This window comes from Myotis myotis, unplaced genomic scaffold, assembly GCF_014108235.1.
Source record: "Myotis myotis isolate mMyoMyo1 unplaced genomic scaffold, mMyoMyo1.p scaffold_m19_p_10, whole genome shotgun sequence".
Classification (NCBI taxonomy): domain Eukaryota; kingdom Metazoa; phylum Chordata; class Mammalia; order Chiroptera; family Vespertilionidae; genus Myotis; species Myotis myotis.
In genome coordinates this window covers 78385271-78399092 of record NW_023416314.1, presented here as the reverse complement: position 1 = coordinate 78399092, position 13822 = coordinate 78385271, and the positions used below count along the sequence as shown (strand labels likewise).

The 13822-nt window shown below is 54.5% G+C and overlaps 1 protein-coding gene across 1 annotated transcript; it reads right to left on the bottom strand.

The window, feature by feature from the left end:
* Positions 1-531: 531 nt before the first annotated feature.
* Positions 532-8439, bottom strand: CATSPER1 (cation channel sperm associated 1). The gene is made up of 12 exons (XM_036323934.1): positions 7611-8439; positions 6383-6595; positions 5375-5488; positions 5045-5204; positions 4666-4757; positions 4418-4561; positions 4192-4255; positions 3974-4046; positions 3809-3869; positions 2745-2820; positions 718-832; positions 532-558 (listed from the first exon to the last, which is right to left on the bottom strand). Exons 1-12 carry the CDS (start codon positions 8437-8439, stop codon positions 532-534), a joined length of 1968 nt encoding a protein of 655 aa, XP_036179827.1.
* Between the last annotated feature and the right edge of the window lie 5383 nt (positions 8440-13822).

The following is a 13822-nucleotide window of genomic DNA, read 5'->3' as shown; positions in this document are numbered from 1 at the left end:
ACGGACGCTAAAGGTGCCGGTGGCCTTCGATTCCTGAGCTCGGAGCCCCTGTTTCCGGAGCCTACTGGTCCCCCATGCCCTGACAGCAGAGGGCTATTCCAGCTTGTTTTTTCTCTCCTGACTCCTGGGCCAGAAAGGCCTTCCTCCCGGAGGCAGAGCGCCCACTCTCCCTCCAGCACTGAGCCTGGCCCGCTTTCTAGGTCACCCCGCTGGCTGCTGCCAATACACTGCTGGGCTGAGCTAGGATGCCAGGCCCTGGCGGGGCTGGAGGAGACCACGAACAGCACCTTTCGCATGCAACACGCACGCACACACTTGGGTGTGCACACTCACGTGCAAACACACCGTTCTGCTGTCTCGTGCCCATGAGGACACAGTGAGGACACAGAGCCTGCTGGGGTTTTAAAACTCTGTTGCGGTCCAGCTCTGCAGGCCTCGACAATCATTGCAGCAGGTCTGGGACTTGTCCCACCCACCCCGTGGGCAGCTGGCCAGAGGCTGCAGTCTGTGTCCGCTGTCCCTGTCCCGGGATCACTTCCTGAAGTCCTCTTCGCCAGCCTGCGGGGTGGGATGGGAGGGTGGCTGAGCCGCCAGCCTCTGCCTTTTCCAACGCCCATGGGACTGTCACTCAGGGCTACTTCTGGGCACAGTCCCCCCGTCTGGCCTTCCAGCATCACCTCACCCCCGGCCCCTCCCTTCTGGTCCTGCCTGATTCACCTCAAACGCAGTGTCCACGATCTCATCAATGACGGATGCCTGGGAACGGAACTTCTGCTGATAATGCTCTACCCCTGTGGCCAGTTGCAGGAAATGGAACAGGAGCTCCTGTTGCCTAGGAGAGTGGGGGGCAGCGGTGAGTCCCGGCCAACCTGCCTGGCTGGGCCTCTGGCCCCCAGAGACCCCCAGATGGCTCTTCTTGTTTATTTTATATCTTTTATTGATTTCAGAGAGGAAGGGAGAGGGAGAGAGAGAGAGATAGAACATCAATGATGGGAGAGAATCATTGATTGGCTGCCTCCTGCACACCCCCTACTAGAGACCGAGCCAGCAACCTGAGCATGTGCCCTGACTGGGAATCGAATCGTGACCTCCCGGTTTATAGGTCGATGCCCAACCATTGAGCCACACTAGCTAGGCCAGATGGCTCTTCTTGCCTGCCCCACCCCCTTACACACACACAGAACTCTAGACCTCCACTTCCAGCATGGCCACAACTTTTCTGCCTTGCCCCCCATCCCAGTCTGCCTGTACCACAGAGGGTATTAATTGTGTACCCTTCCAACCCTCCATCCCTCCATCCCTCCATCCCTTCATCCCTCCATCCCTCCATCCCGCCTCCCATCTGCCTAGCCATCCACTTGCCATCCGATCACTGCCCCCCCTTTCACTCACTGACCTATCCCTCCATCCACCTGCTCTGCCCTGAACCCAACCCACCCCTTCACCATGCTGTGCAGTCAGTCATCCACCTAACCCCCCACCCATTCACCTACCCTACTGCCCATTCATAACGCCTTCAGCGCCCGCCTGTCTAACAAATCCACAGGCAAAATCACACGGAAATCAATTACACTACAAGGTACTCCAGGAACACAGAAACAAACAAGAACAGCCCCTGCCTGCAAAAGCGCAGTCTGTGGCAGAGCCAGAAAAGCAAACCTGGTGTGTGTACCCCATGCACCTGACACAGGGCACGGCCCGTGGGGGTGAGGACGGGCTTACGGAGGGAGTGCCACTGAGCTGGGTCGGAAAGATGTGATGGTTTGCCAGGCTCAGTCAGGCCCCGGTTCCCTTTTCCAGAACAGCAGGGCGTAGACTGGGGGGCGGGGGCAGGCCGCAGGGAGGGGGGTAGGGAATGGATGGACTGGAGGTGGACACACCCAGGAAAGGTCAAAGCAAGGTGCCCAGGCCTCATCTTCAGGGAGGCAGGAGCCCTCGTAGGGTTTCAAAATCAGAGGAAGAAAGAAAAGGGCCCAGGAGCTGGAGCGTGGAGGGTAGCCTGGGGCCAGGAGGTGAAGTGCGCAGGACTGGAACTCAGCTCTCCCAGCCCCTGGTCACCTGAGCCTGGCATTGGCAGCCAGAGAACATTCCAAGGAGAGAGAACGATGGGGCAAAGGCCCGGAGGTGGAGAAGTATGTGCTATGCTTGGGAAACAGTGTGGGCGAAGCAAGGATGCCAGGGGGTGGTAGTGGCTGCAATGACTGCGAACAAGGTTGGCAAAGGCTGGGTCACAGAAGGCCTTTGGGACTTGGCCTGTGTTGGTGGCTGAGGAGAGCCGGGAGGGTGCCCGGAGGCAGGCGCCTTGTCCGCTGCTTTGGAGCCAGTCCGGATGAGGGGGGTGAGGCCCAGTTTTCAGAGAGAAGGCTCTCTGGGAGCCAGGCCCGAGAGCCAGGCAGCAGGAGTCTGTGCCGAAATCTCCCAGCCACAATCACAGCCCCGAACCCCCAGCTGTCTTGCCCCAGTTCACCACGCAAGTCAACAGAAACCCACCAGCCTGTTTCCTGGCCCATCCTCCTCACCCCCCCCCCCCCCCTGGCTGAAGTCCACCCGCCCTCCATGGCCCTGCACAGCTCTTTAAGGGTAGGGCCCTCCTGCACAGGCGCTAGTCTGTGTCCTATTTGTGGTCCTGGAGACTCACAGGGCCTCACAGAGGTGGGCAACCTACTTTCCCTGCCAGCCCACTGCTCAGGCTCCACCACTCGCCCCTCAGACCCACGGCCTCCCCTCCCTGCAGGTCTCCTTACTTCGTGGTCATGGTCCCAAATTTTTTCTCGATGAGGAGCTTCTGTTTAGTGTGTTCACTCAGCACCTCTTCAGGCTCTGATGCAGAGAGAGGGGCGGTCAAGGGGACGCCTGACAGAGGGAGCGGAGGGAGCCCCGTGTGTCAGGGAGGTTTTCAAACAGGGCTAACAAGTTTTTGCCCAGGATGCCCTCGCAGAAACCACTTCTCCAGGCGTGGAGTGTGTAGCAAGCTTGTTGGTTAGACTCAGGCCTGACCCATCAGATCAGCCTGCCCTTCCGGCTACAGGGATTGGATCAGAAATATGCAGGTGATCAACTGGAGCAAAAGATGATCACTTCTGGACGTTGCTGGAGCTTCCGGAGAAGAGGGCTCCCCTGGGAGTGCAGACATGGCTAAGCTGAGGGTTTGAGATCGGAGTTGCACGTGGCCATTTTCCCACCACGAGGTAGCGGCCGCTCTAAGCACAAAACCGTGCAGCGGGCTGAAGAGCGGAGAGATGGAGGGACCAAATCCTGCTGGCCATTCAAGGCCCGGACCCAGCCGCGCCTAAAAGCCCCTGCGCTCGCCGTTTGCTAAACAATCTGAACCAATTAACTTTTCTTTCTGCTTGATCTCTTTTTCATTGAGTGTCTGTCCCTGATGGAGTGGGCAGATGAAGGACCAGGTGACCCCTGAGGACCCTTATTCCTCTGCTGTTAATGATCTTCAGAGTGGGGTCCTGGAGCTCAGATTCTAAACAAAATTGCTACACACAGTGACCCTGGACAAGTGTGTATCTGACCTTGACAAAGCCCTCAGGCAGCTGAAACCAATGCATGTAAAACCACTGCTATAAACTTAAGTTATTAACAGAAACGAGTGGTAAATCATCATTTGGCTAATCAAGCCATTTCACCAACGGGTCTTTCAAGAATTGACTCTCAGTTTAGTTGGCTTTTGGAGGGTGGTCTCGGTGCTCTTTCGACCAAAGTTCTAAGCTCCGAACGTTCTCCTGAGTCTCAGATTCTAAAACTCGAAGCCCAGCCTGGAATCCCGGGCCTGACTGCGGGAGGGGAGGGCCGATACCTGCTTCGTTGAGCTTCGTCAGCGATTCAGCCAGCAGCTTCTCCTGGATCTGGGCGGCCCTCTGGGAAGAGGAGGCTCGGTCCTGCCAGGGCCCTGGAGCAGCCTCCTCCCTCCGTGCCTTCTCCTTGCGTCTCTCTGACGGATCCCTCGCCATCCCCTCCATACCTCCTGCTTCACTTTCTCCAGGCCTCTGAGCAGTGCCATCTGGAAATTATCTACCAGGACAGCAATCACCAGACTGGAGGGGGGACAGTGGGGTACTCTGGAGGAGGCTGGAGGAGAGGCAGCACCCTTCTCTGGGTGAGGGGGCTGGGGAGGGGCTCCCCCGGGGGGGAGGGGGGAAGGGGGGAAGCCGGGGAGCGGAGCAGGGGCGGCACCCTCACTTGAGGAAGATGAAGTACTGGATGATGATGTAAATCATGAGAATGGGGATGATGTACCAGGCGCCTGGGAGACAGCGGGCAGTTGGAACCGTGAGTTTCTTGCCGGCCCTCAACAGCATTGCCCAGCAAGCATCGAACGCCCCACTTTGGAGGTGGGGTAACCAGCCCTCAGGGTCTGCCCACCCAGCCAGCCTCCTGCCCACCATCCAGCCTGGGGCTGCCCCACCGTTGGCCCGGCTGTCCACGTAGATTTGGGACCAGTCGTCCAGGGTCAGCAAGGTGAAGAGGGTGAAGATGGTGGTGAAGATGTTCTGGAAACGCTTGGGGTCAGATTGGCGGAACAGTCCCCGAAGCACCACCGAGAAGAGGACTGGGGGCTCAGGGCCGAACCAGGCTCGCGGGGCCTACGTTACCCCGCCCCCCGGCCCGGGGTCCTACCGCCATCTTCCACCCCAGCCCCACAGCTCAGGATACGGAGGCAGGTGAACATGAGGACGAGGATGGCCGTGATGGATGGCATGGACCGCACCAGGGTCCCGGTCACTTCCTGGAGGCTGGTCAGGAAGCTGTGGGCAGAGGTGGACAGGGAGGCTGAGTCGGTGGAGGTGGGGCTCTGTGCCCGGGAGCCAGAGCTGACAGTGAACACAGGAGTCCCTGACTTGCTGGTGACTTGGGAGAGTCCCAGCCCCTCTCTGGAAAGTGAAGAGAACGGACCCGCAGGAGGCTTGCCAGAAGCAGGCTGGAGTCTGCAGCCCCGTCCCCCCATCCCTGCAACAGGTCACAGCACCCCGCCCCCCCAGGAGTCCAGGCCTCTGTCCCCTCTTCCAGGGAGGGCAGCTGTGGCCCAGCTCACCTGAGCCTCTTCAGCACCCGAACGGCCCTCAGGGCCCGCAGGCTCCTGAAGACCTTGAAGATCCTGAAGAAGTTGGGGTTGTAGACGGTGCGCTGCAAGGAGCGGGAGTTGAACTGCACGAGTGTGAACTCCAGCACAGCCGTGGCCACGATGAAGAAGTCTGAAGGCACAGCGTGCCTGAGTGTCACAGGCTCCTGCCCAGGGCCCTAGCCCAGACCCACAGCCCTCCCACACCGCCACCCCCTGCCCAGCCCTTTTGTTTTCAGCCTCTCCTAGGCAGTTCCGTGGCGCGCACACACACACACACACACACACCCCATTTCTACACACCCAGAATGTTCCAGGAATCATAAAAATAGTCGAGGCCCATACTAATGATCTTGAGCAAAGCTTCCACCACGTAGATGGAGAGGAAGATGGAGTCAAAGGCCATGAAGTACCATGCTGTGGGGACGCCAGGGGCTTGCTCAGGCTCATCGCCAGCAGCCCTGGCCCCTCTCTCCTCCTCCCCACGGGAACCTTACACACAGCCCTTTAGGGAGAGCCTGACTCTGCCCCAATAGCTGTGTGTGTTAACTGCTCTGTGCCTCAGTTTTCCTGTCTGTAAAATGGCGATAACAACAGCCTGCCTGATACTTTTCATGAGCATGAAAGGCATTTAACACAGTAAAATGCTTAAAATGGAGCCAACCCAGTGACCATGCAAGTAACCTCAGCCATTTACTTCTCTCTTTCGTTTTTGCGCTTTCCTTCGCCCTGCTCCCCAGGGTTTTAAGGGCTGCCTTCTCAGGTTTTCCACTCTCACCCCTCCTGGGTCTCCTCAGAATCTTCTGGCCCTTCTAGCCCACCTGGGTTCCCACCACGCTGCCCAGCAAAGCATATTTAGAGCAAACACGCCCTCTAGTGGTAATAGCCACAAACAGCACATCCTCTGGTTTAGCTGGCCTTTCTGTCCCCGGCTGCCTAGCTGACCTCAGCTCTCTCTCTCTGAGCCTCTTTACTAATTTATATAAAATCAGTGGGCAGCCCTGGCTCGTTTGGCTCTGTGGACAGAGCGTTGGCCTGTGGACTGAAGGGTCCCAGGTTCGATTCCTGTCAAGGGCACATGCCTGGGTTGCGGGCTCCCCACCAGTAGGGGATGTGCGGGAGGCAGCCCATCAATGATTCTCTCTCATCATTGGTGTTTCTATCTCTCTCTCCCTCTCCCTTCTTCTCTGAAATCAATAAAAATAAATTTTTTAAAAAGTGTTTAAAAAAATAAAATCAGTGGGCACTGGGCCAAGCCAACAGCAGGTCTGAAACATCGTCTCCACATGAACGGGGTTCCCCGGGTCTTACCGCCCCGGACCTCAACCTTAGCGAAGGTCTGGGCCACAAGCATGATGATGTTGAGGCAGACAACGATGAAGATGAAGGCGTCAAAGAACAGGGACTGGGTCAGGACACTGAGCATTTTCCGGAGGCCGTAAAAGAGGGAGCAAAAGTTTCCGAACAGCTTACTGCAGATGTTCTCACTGTGCGCCTTCTTGTGGCCCCGCGAGGTTTTGTTGGCTATAAGGGGGCCAGAAAGTCAAGTCTGTGAGGAGGGGCTCGGGGATGCCAGGCCTCCTGTCAGCCGGGCTGGGATTCTTCATGCCTGCCTGCTTGCCTGCCTTCCACTCACGAAGGGGCCTCTATGAACTGATACTGGGCCACAGGCCCAACTCCTCCCATGGTAGGGGCCCCCTGTGGGGGATTTGGGGTCTGCTGGAACATGCTTTGAGGGCTCATGTTCCCACACCCCCATGCCTTTCTTTACTCACATGGCAACTTAGGTGTGGAAAGCCCGATCCTCGACGCCACCCCATCCTCTTGGTAAATTCTCCCCTTCCCTTTAAGATTCTGCTGAAACATCTTCTCTGGGCTACTTTCCTTACCCCCTCCATTAGACATTCATTCCACTCTGCTTGTCTGTGGGGCTGTTGCCATGTTTGCTGAGCTACTAGGGGCCAAGTTTGGGGGGGGGGGGTTGTGCATTAACAGCCAAGGTCCCCCCTGCCCTCAAATGGCCCTCATTCAGGCACTGCTCCCCAGACTCTGACCTCAAGAAGAGGTCATTTCCCTCATGGCTTAGCATGGGAAATATGGACAAATAGAAACCACAAATGTTCTGACATGAAGGATAGGCCTCCATCACTGGATGATCTGGGTTGGTTGGTTGTAACCACCCCCAGCCTTGGAGCCCCTTGAGGGCTGGTCTTCCTTGTGCTGCCAGGGCCCGAGTAGCCCAGGTGCCCATGTTAGAGAAGAGGAAATGTTGGGCAAGTGAACGTGCAAGTGAAGAAAGCAGTGACTGAGTGAACAAACCACCGGCGGCCTGAAGAGGTGCCTGATTCTACAAAGAAAAGATGGGCTGATGAACAGTCAGTTGAGTGAATAGCCAATGAAAAGTTCCTTCCAGGCGAGAGTCAAGCCTCGTGATCTGTGCAAGGCTGGTGCCGGGCCTGAGTCAGATCTGCAACCTGGGCCAGGCAGTGGGAGTTGGAACCGGAGTGGTGGTGGTGGTGGGGGGTGGGCAAAGACTCACTTTTTTGCATCTGAACTGGCTCATCTTCAGGCCAGCTTTCTGAGATTCTAGATAAGGATTCCAGAGGATGGACTCTGGAGCTCTTGGAGGCACGTGAGCGAACTGCACTGCGGGAACGCGTCAAGCTAATGGCCGTGCTCTGCTTGTGTGCCGTGGTAGGTTGAAAGATTGAGCTGACTCTGGCGACGCTGAAGCCTGTGTGCAAGTCTCTGGAACTGAAACTAGGATACTCCCCATGGCGGTGCTCTCTGCGGTGGTGCTCACCAGGATGGCCACGGTGGCCATGGTGGTGCTCACTGGGGTCGCGAGATATGCCATGGTGGGAAGAGCTCTCTCCATGATGAAGAGGCCTTCTGTGGTGGTGGGTTACATGACGACGGCGCTTGCTGTGGTCGTAAGCATAAGAGTGATGGGACCCGGAGGACGCACCATCTTTAGAATGGGAAGGCTCACCTTCGTGATGGAGCCCACCATGATGGCGAAACTCACTAACGTGGGGGGGCCTACCATGATGTCTCCTGCCACCACGGTGGTGCTCATCGCGAATGGGTACCTTCTCATTGGTTTGGTGGGAGAGGACAGTGCCATGAGACCCAGTGGAGGCCAAGGTTGTGGAGGGGTTGGGGGAGTGGCGGGAGAAGGCACTGTCAGGGGAGTCTAGGTGAGATCCACCGTGATGATGGGACACACCATGGCGATGGTGATCATGGGGCCTACGATGGTGATTGGCTCCACTATGACCTGGTCTGTGGTGCGTGGTTGATGAGCCGGGGTGAGAGGGCACATCCAAGTCACTGGTGTCTGTCTCATTTTGAGCCTTTGCTGCCATCGAAGGTTAATCAATAACTATGCTGGGAACCCTTGAACAAGAAGAGCTCAAGACATAGGCCTGGCAGGATCCTACCTGGCTTGTCCTTCTCACCTAACCTGTGACAATGGGGTTTCCAGGAAAGCCCGACTCTTCTCACAGAATTCTCCCCTCTATGATGTCACCAGCAGGCCCCCTCCCAGGCCTCATTTTCCAATGTCTCCTGCTGGGCTATATAGTTCAGAATCAGAGATCGTTGCGTCTAAACCCTTCATTGTAAAATTAGGAAACCAAGGTCAAGAAAAGGGAAGGGAATGGTCCAACGTGAGCCATCAGGTCAATGGCAAAGCTGGACAAAGAGCAGAGAAGCCTCCTATCACCTACAGAAACCTTGTGGTTTTGCCCTTCCCATGGGTTCACAGAGAAAGCACCAATTTTCTTGGGGAAAGAGACTGATCGAATCTATAGGCTGGGCCATCTTATCTAGTAAGGACTCCTCCGCCGATTGCTTCCTGATGGGCATTTACACGGGACATGAATGTCTTCCGTGCTACATTCTAAGAAGCCACAGGCCTCTCTCCTAGACTATCATGGCATCAAGCTCCCAGCTGTGTTCTTTCCAAGTCTCTGCAAATCGCCAGTCCATTAGATATTGCTCATGAGTTCCTATCGGTCTGCACCACAGGCCACCCTTCCTTCCGCACCAAGTGGGTAACACACGTGCTGCCTGATATTCTGCCCACGGGGAGGATTTTTCTTTCCTTCACCACCATCTTTCAGGGACCCCTCGAAATAGGCTGCACACAGAAGCTGTACACGCTGGCTGGCACTGGTTTACTGTGCAAAGCCTTCCATAAATCAGGCCTGTCCTTTCGCCTCTTCCCCTTGAAGCTATTGAGTGTAAACTAAGGGAGAGGAGGTGAAGCCATAGAAACAAATGCCATGGGGACTCCCAGCACCCGCTTTGGTGGTCCATTGTGCCTTCTGGATGTGCTTGGGCCCAGCAATGCATACACCACTCCAGTTTCCAGTGAGATGCAACTGTGCAAATCCAAGCTCATGATTCCGTGGCTCAGAGAATGCTCCTTCATGAGGAACATTTGGGTCTGATAATCACTTGGTGTCCATAAATCAGGCATTCGGTCCTTATCAAGGTTCAGTCACAAGCCTGAAGCTGCTTTCCAGAATGTAGAAGAATCGTTGGCAGAGGCTGGCAAGGCCACGACTCCTCGGGTCATAGCTGTGACACTCCTCTTGGGACTTGCCAGAGGCACCACATGGCATCTTTGGCTGACACCTAAGTCAGGCACGTGGATCTACCAGGCAGAATGCCCACGTATAGGGCAGCTTGTATCACAGCTTGGACTGTTGAAGAGCCTTTTTTTTAGACCCAGAGCTAACATAGTCAGATTTATATGCTACCTAGTAAATGAGTCAAAGCACCTTGTCTAAAGGTGATATATGTTGGCTCCGAAACCCAAAAGACATACCATGCATTGCTCCTATTTATGGTGTATGGTATAGGGGACAGGATCTTGTCTCTCACATTAGAAGATATCTGACAACCCAGCTAGCATGGCTCAGTGGTTGAGCATCGACCCATGAACCAGGAGGTCACGGTTCAATTCCCAGTCAAGGCATGTGCCCCGGGCTGCGGGTTTGATCCCCAGTGTGGGCTGTGCAGGAGGCAGCTGATTGATGATCCTCTCTCATCATTGATGTTTCTATTTCTCTCTTTCCCTCTCCCTTCCTCTCTGAAACAATAACAATTTAAAAAAAAAAAAAAACCACGAAGATATCTGACATTCCCAAGAATCTGGTCCCCTAGAAACTTTCCTGATATGGCAGGCCCTTGAACTTCCACAGGGTTCACCTCTGACTTTGGCACACATATGTCTAAGGCACCTACGATGCTTGCTGTTTCCTGCTCACAGAGTTCAGTTAGCATCATGGCATCAATTGAATGTATCAGCATAGTGTTCTCTGTGTTGTTAAGACGATCATGACTCTGGACCTTGCAGTTTGCAGAAGAATTTCAAAACCCGGGGCAAGGCAGTAAAGACATGTAAATGCAAACGGAGTGTAACTTCCCATACTCATGGGCCTGTAAGAGAAAACGTGAGTTCAATAGCCGCACACCAGGCGCTGGGGTTTCTATTGATTTTCTCCAGTAAAGATATCAAACCAAGAATTGTGGCTGTGATTGGCCTCAGCACATCATTAAGTTTCCTTTTTCGCCTGCAAAAAGGTGAGTTACAAGGATATGTGGCTGGAATCGCTACCCTTGCATCGCTCACATCCTGGATGGAGGCACTCACTTCTGCAGTTTCTACAGGGTTCTGGTATTGCTTTTGGTTTGTAACTTGGCAGGTGTGGGAGGACAATTGCAGGGATTTCCAGTTGGGGAGGATTCTGCCAGCTACTGAGCACTCATCTCCCAATAAATTCTGGGACGGGCGGAATAACCACAGCACAAGTCTGAGGGCCTCCGGAGTGTGGACTTCAATCGCTAACAGTCTTGGATGCTAATTGGTCTCCATGGGTATAATATTCAAGTTAACATCTGGAGCTGCAGGGAATTTGCAGTGTCCTTTTCGCTCAACTGAAACTATGTTTCCCAGAATTCTCTTCCCTGCGGTCCTGACTTAGCGTGGGCCACAGGTGACATTTTGTGCAAGATTTGGAGAGTGGGCATGAAACAGGAGCTGTATCCTTTTCCGCTAGGAAGGTGGGCGCAGGGCCGCCAGGAGCAGTTGCAGCTCACTCACGGAGACCCTAACTTGCCAGCTCACCCTGTTGGCGGGGGCAGCAGCTGGGCCCACCGCTCCTCCCTCCCGCTTTCACCAGATCCTCCAGTCTCTGTCACTCCTCTTCCAGGTGCATGCGTAGCTCCCTGAGAGTGTGCCAGCTTCCCCTGAAGGGCCAAATAGTAAACATTTTAGGCTTTGGGGGCCAGGCAGCCTTCACTGCAACTGCTCAGCTCTGCTATTGTAGTACAAAATGCCTCAGAACAGTAAGCAAATGAATGAGTGTGGCTGTGTTCCAATAAATCTTTATTAAAAACTGGTGGTGGGCCAGATTTGGCTTGTAGTTTGTTGATCCCTGGTCTAGGTGAGCAACAAAACAATAGGTCAGTCTCTGATTTGCAGTGTTTGATGATCTGTAGCGTAGCTACTCCCATCATGGCTGATTGCATGTTGCCAATGTAAGTCACTGAACGCCGTCTGTATGAGATGTGTGTAAGCAGCACACCGTTCCACAAGATTTGCACCAGATACATACAATAGCTATAGATACGCTTAAGATATAAATAATAGTAAAATCCAGTAAGCTAATTAGAAAGTAATGAATTATGAGCATTTATTACCTTTGTTGTTGCTATAATTGATTAATGGTCAGTGTATATAATTTAATTTACATGAGCTTTAATTTAATGTTTCATGTAATTTCATTGTGTTCAACCACTGGCTGGTAAAATTCAGCTTTCAGGAAAATGGTGGGTCACCCAGTGTGGCTGGGGGACAATGGAGGTGCAGCTGAAAGGTTATTTTTTGGGGGGGGGGCAGGTCAGGCTAGGGTGGGCCCTGTGGGCCTGGTAAGGGAGGGCGGTGTTTCAACAAGGGAGTGAGAGGATCAGGTGGCTTCAAGCAGGGTCGCTCTGCACACGGAGAGGAGACTGGGTCTGTGTGGGGAGCCTGAGGCAGTAGGTCAGTTAGGAGGCTGCTGATGTAACCAGAGGAGAAACTGATGGCTTGGACGAAGGCAGACGTTGTGGGGAAAGAGAGGTGGCAGATGTCAGTTATTCGGAAGGTACAGGACACGGTGACGCCGGGGAAAGGGTGAGGGAGACACTGAAGAGACACCAAGAATTGGGGTGAATGGGGGTGCCAGTACCGAGACAGAGCTGGAGACACAAGTGGGATCGAGGACCCAGGATCTTGCCTCTTGTGGCTCCAGTGCATGGGAGTGTCCTCACTCCTGCCTCTGGTCTGGCTCTAGGCCACCCCTGGAAGCCACACCCCCTCTCTGGAACTCAGTCCCCCATTTGTAATGGGGTATCGGACTGTGACTCAAGTGCCCGGCCAGTGTTGTGAAAACCCCATGAAATTGGAATGGGGGTGGAGGAGGCTGTTCCTGTCCTCTTGCTCTCCAGTCCCCTTTCCACTCCACTAGCTTCTCCTGGGAAGCTGCCCAACTGTGTTGGCAGATTGCCACCTTCCTCTCTCTGTGCCCTGCCTTCCTTCCTCCCACTCAAGCCCAGGGGGCTTATCTAAGAAGGCTCTTTAATAATGAGCCTGCAGGGATTGCTGGGTGTGTGAGAGCGGGCGAGACAATATATCCCAGTGGTGGAAACTGGGGTTTGGGAGCCCCAGCGCTCTGCTCTGCCTCTGTCCTAGCGCGGCTTCTCCCAGCTGGGTAAGCCTGGGCACTTCACCTATTTTGTACCTCAGTTTCCCCTTCTGTGAAAGAGGTACAAGAATAACCCTTATCTCACCAGTTGTAAGAATGAAGTTAAAATATATAAAGCACATAGAAAAGCAGCTAGCACATAGCAGTGCTCAGTAAACATTAGCTGGTGCCACTGCTCTTGTCAATGTGCCTTCTCCCTGCAGCATTTGCACTTTATTAAAGGCCTTTCTCCTGCAAACTCAGGGACTTCCCATCGTCTCCAACCGAGGTCCCTACCTCGGGTGCTGCTGGGTCAGGGATGGGCTACAGATGGGCTGATGGTGACCCCCTCTGCTCTGGGGACAGTCGGGCATCTCTGTCCCTGCTGGTCATCTCTGGCCATTCCGTTTACTCCAGTGTCCCATGCCGAACAACCCGAACTTCTAAGCATGACATTCAAGGCCGTTCACAACCTGATGTCAGTGCTTCTGTCTGGAGTACCCTCCCCGTCCTGTTCTCAGCTCGGACATCCTTCCTCCAGGGAGCCTCTCCAGACACCCCTATCCTCCTCTCTGCTCCCACCTCACTCTGCACATCCTTCCGTGACCACCAGCATCAAGACTGCTGCTTGCCCGCACAATGCCTTTGGGCAAAGTGAGAAAAGACACCCTTACTTCAAAATGCTTTCTTCCACCTGCTGGGAAACTTTTACTAGAAGAACTGATGTGCCTGCCAGTAGCATCTACAATGTGGAGGGTGTCAGTCCTGGAGGAACCCTGACAACAGCAGAGCTGTGGGAGCATTTCCATGTGCCAGGCACTGTGCTGGGCGCCTCATGTCAAACACTGTTCATTCCCCACCAGGGAAATGGTTCATTTCAAAGGCGCGCAAAGTGAGGCTCAAAAACTAAGACCAAAGTCATGTAACCAGTAAGTGGCAGAGCCAGAGTTTGAGCTCCAAAGCACCTGTGGAAGCAACAGCCTCCATCGAGCCCTCACCCCGGCTGCTACTTGTA

Excerpts from the sequence above, each read along its gene's own strand:
- CATSPER1 (XM_036323934.1), bottom strand. The coding sequence starts at position 8,439 with ATGGCAGCAAAGGCTCAAAATGAGACAGACACCAGTGACTTGGATGTG. Across the intron at positions 4,758-5,044 it reads CGGGTGCTGAAGAGGCTCAG|CTTCCTGACCAGCCTCCAGG; the intron begins GTGAGCTGGGCC and ends CTCTGCCCACAG. Across the intron at positions 2,821-3,808 it reads GACGAAGCTCAACGAAGCAG|AGCCTGAAGAGGTGCTGAGT; the intron begins GTATCGGCCCTC and ends TCTCTGCATCAG.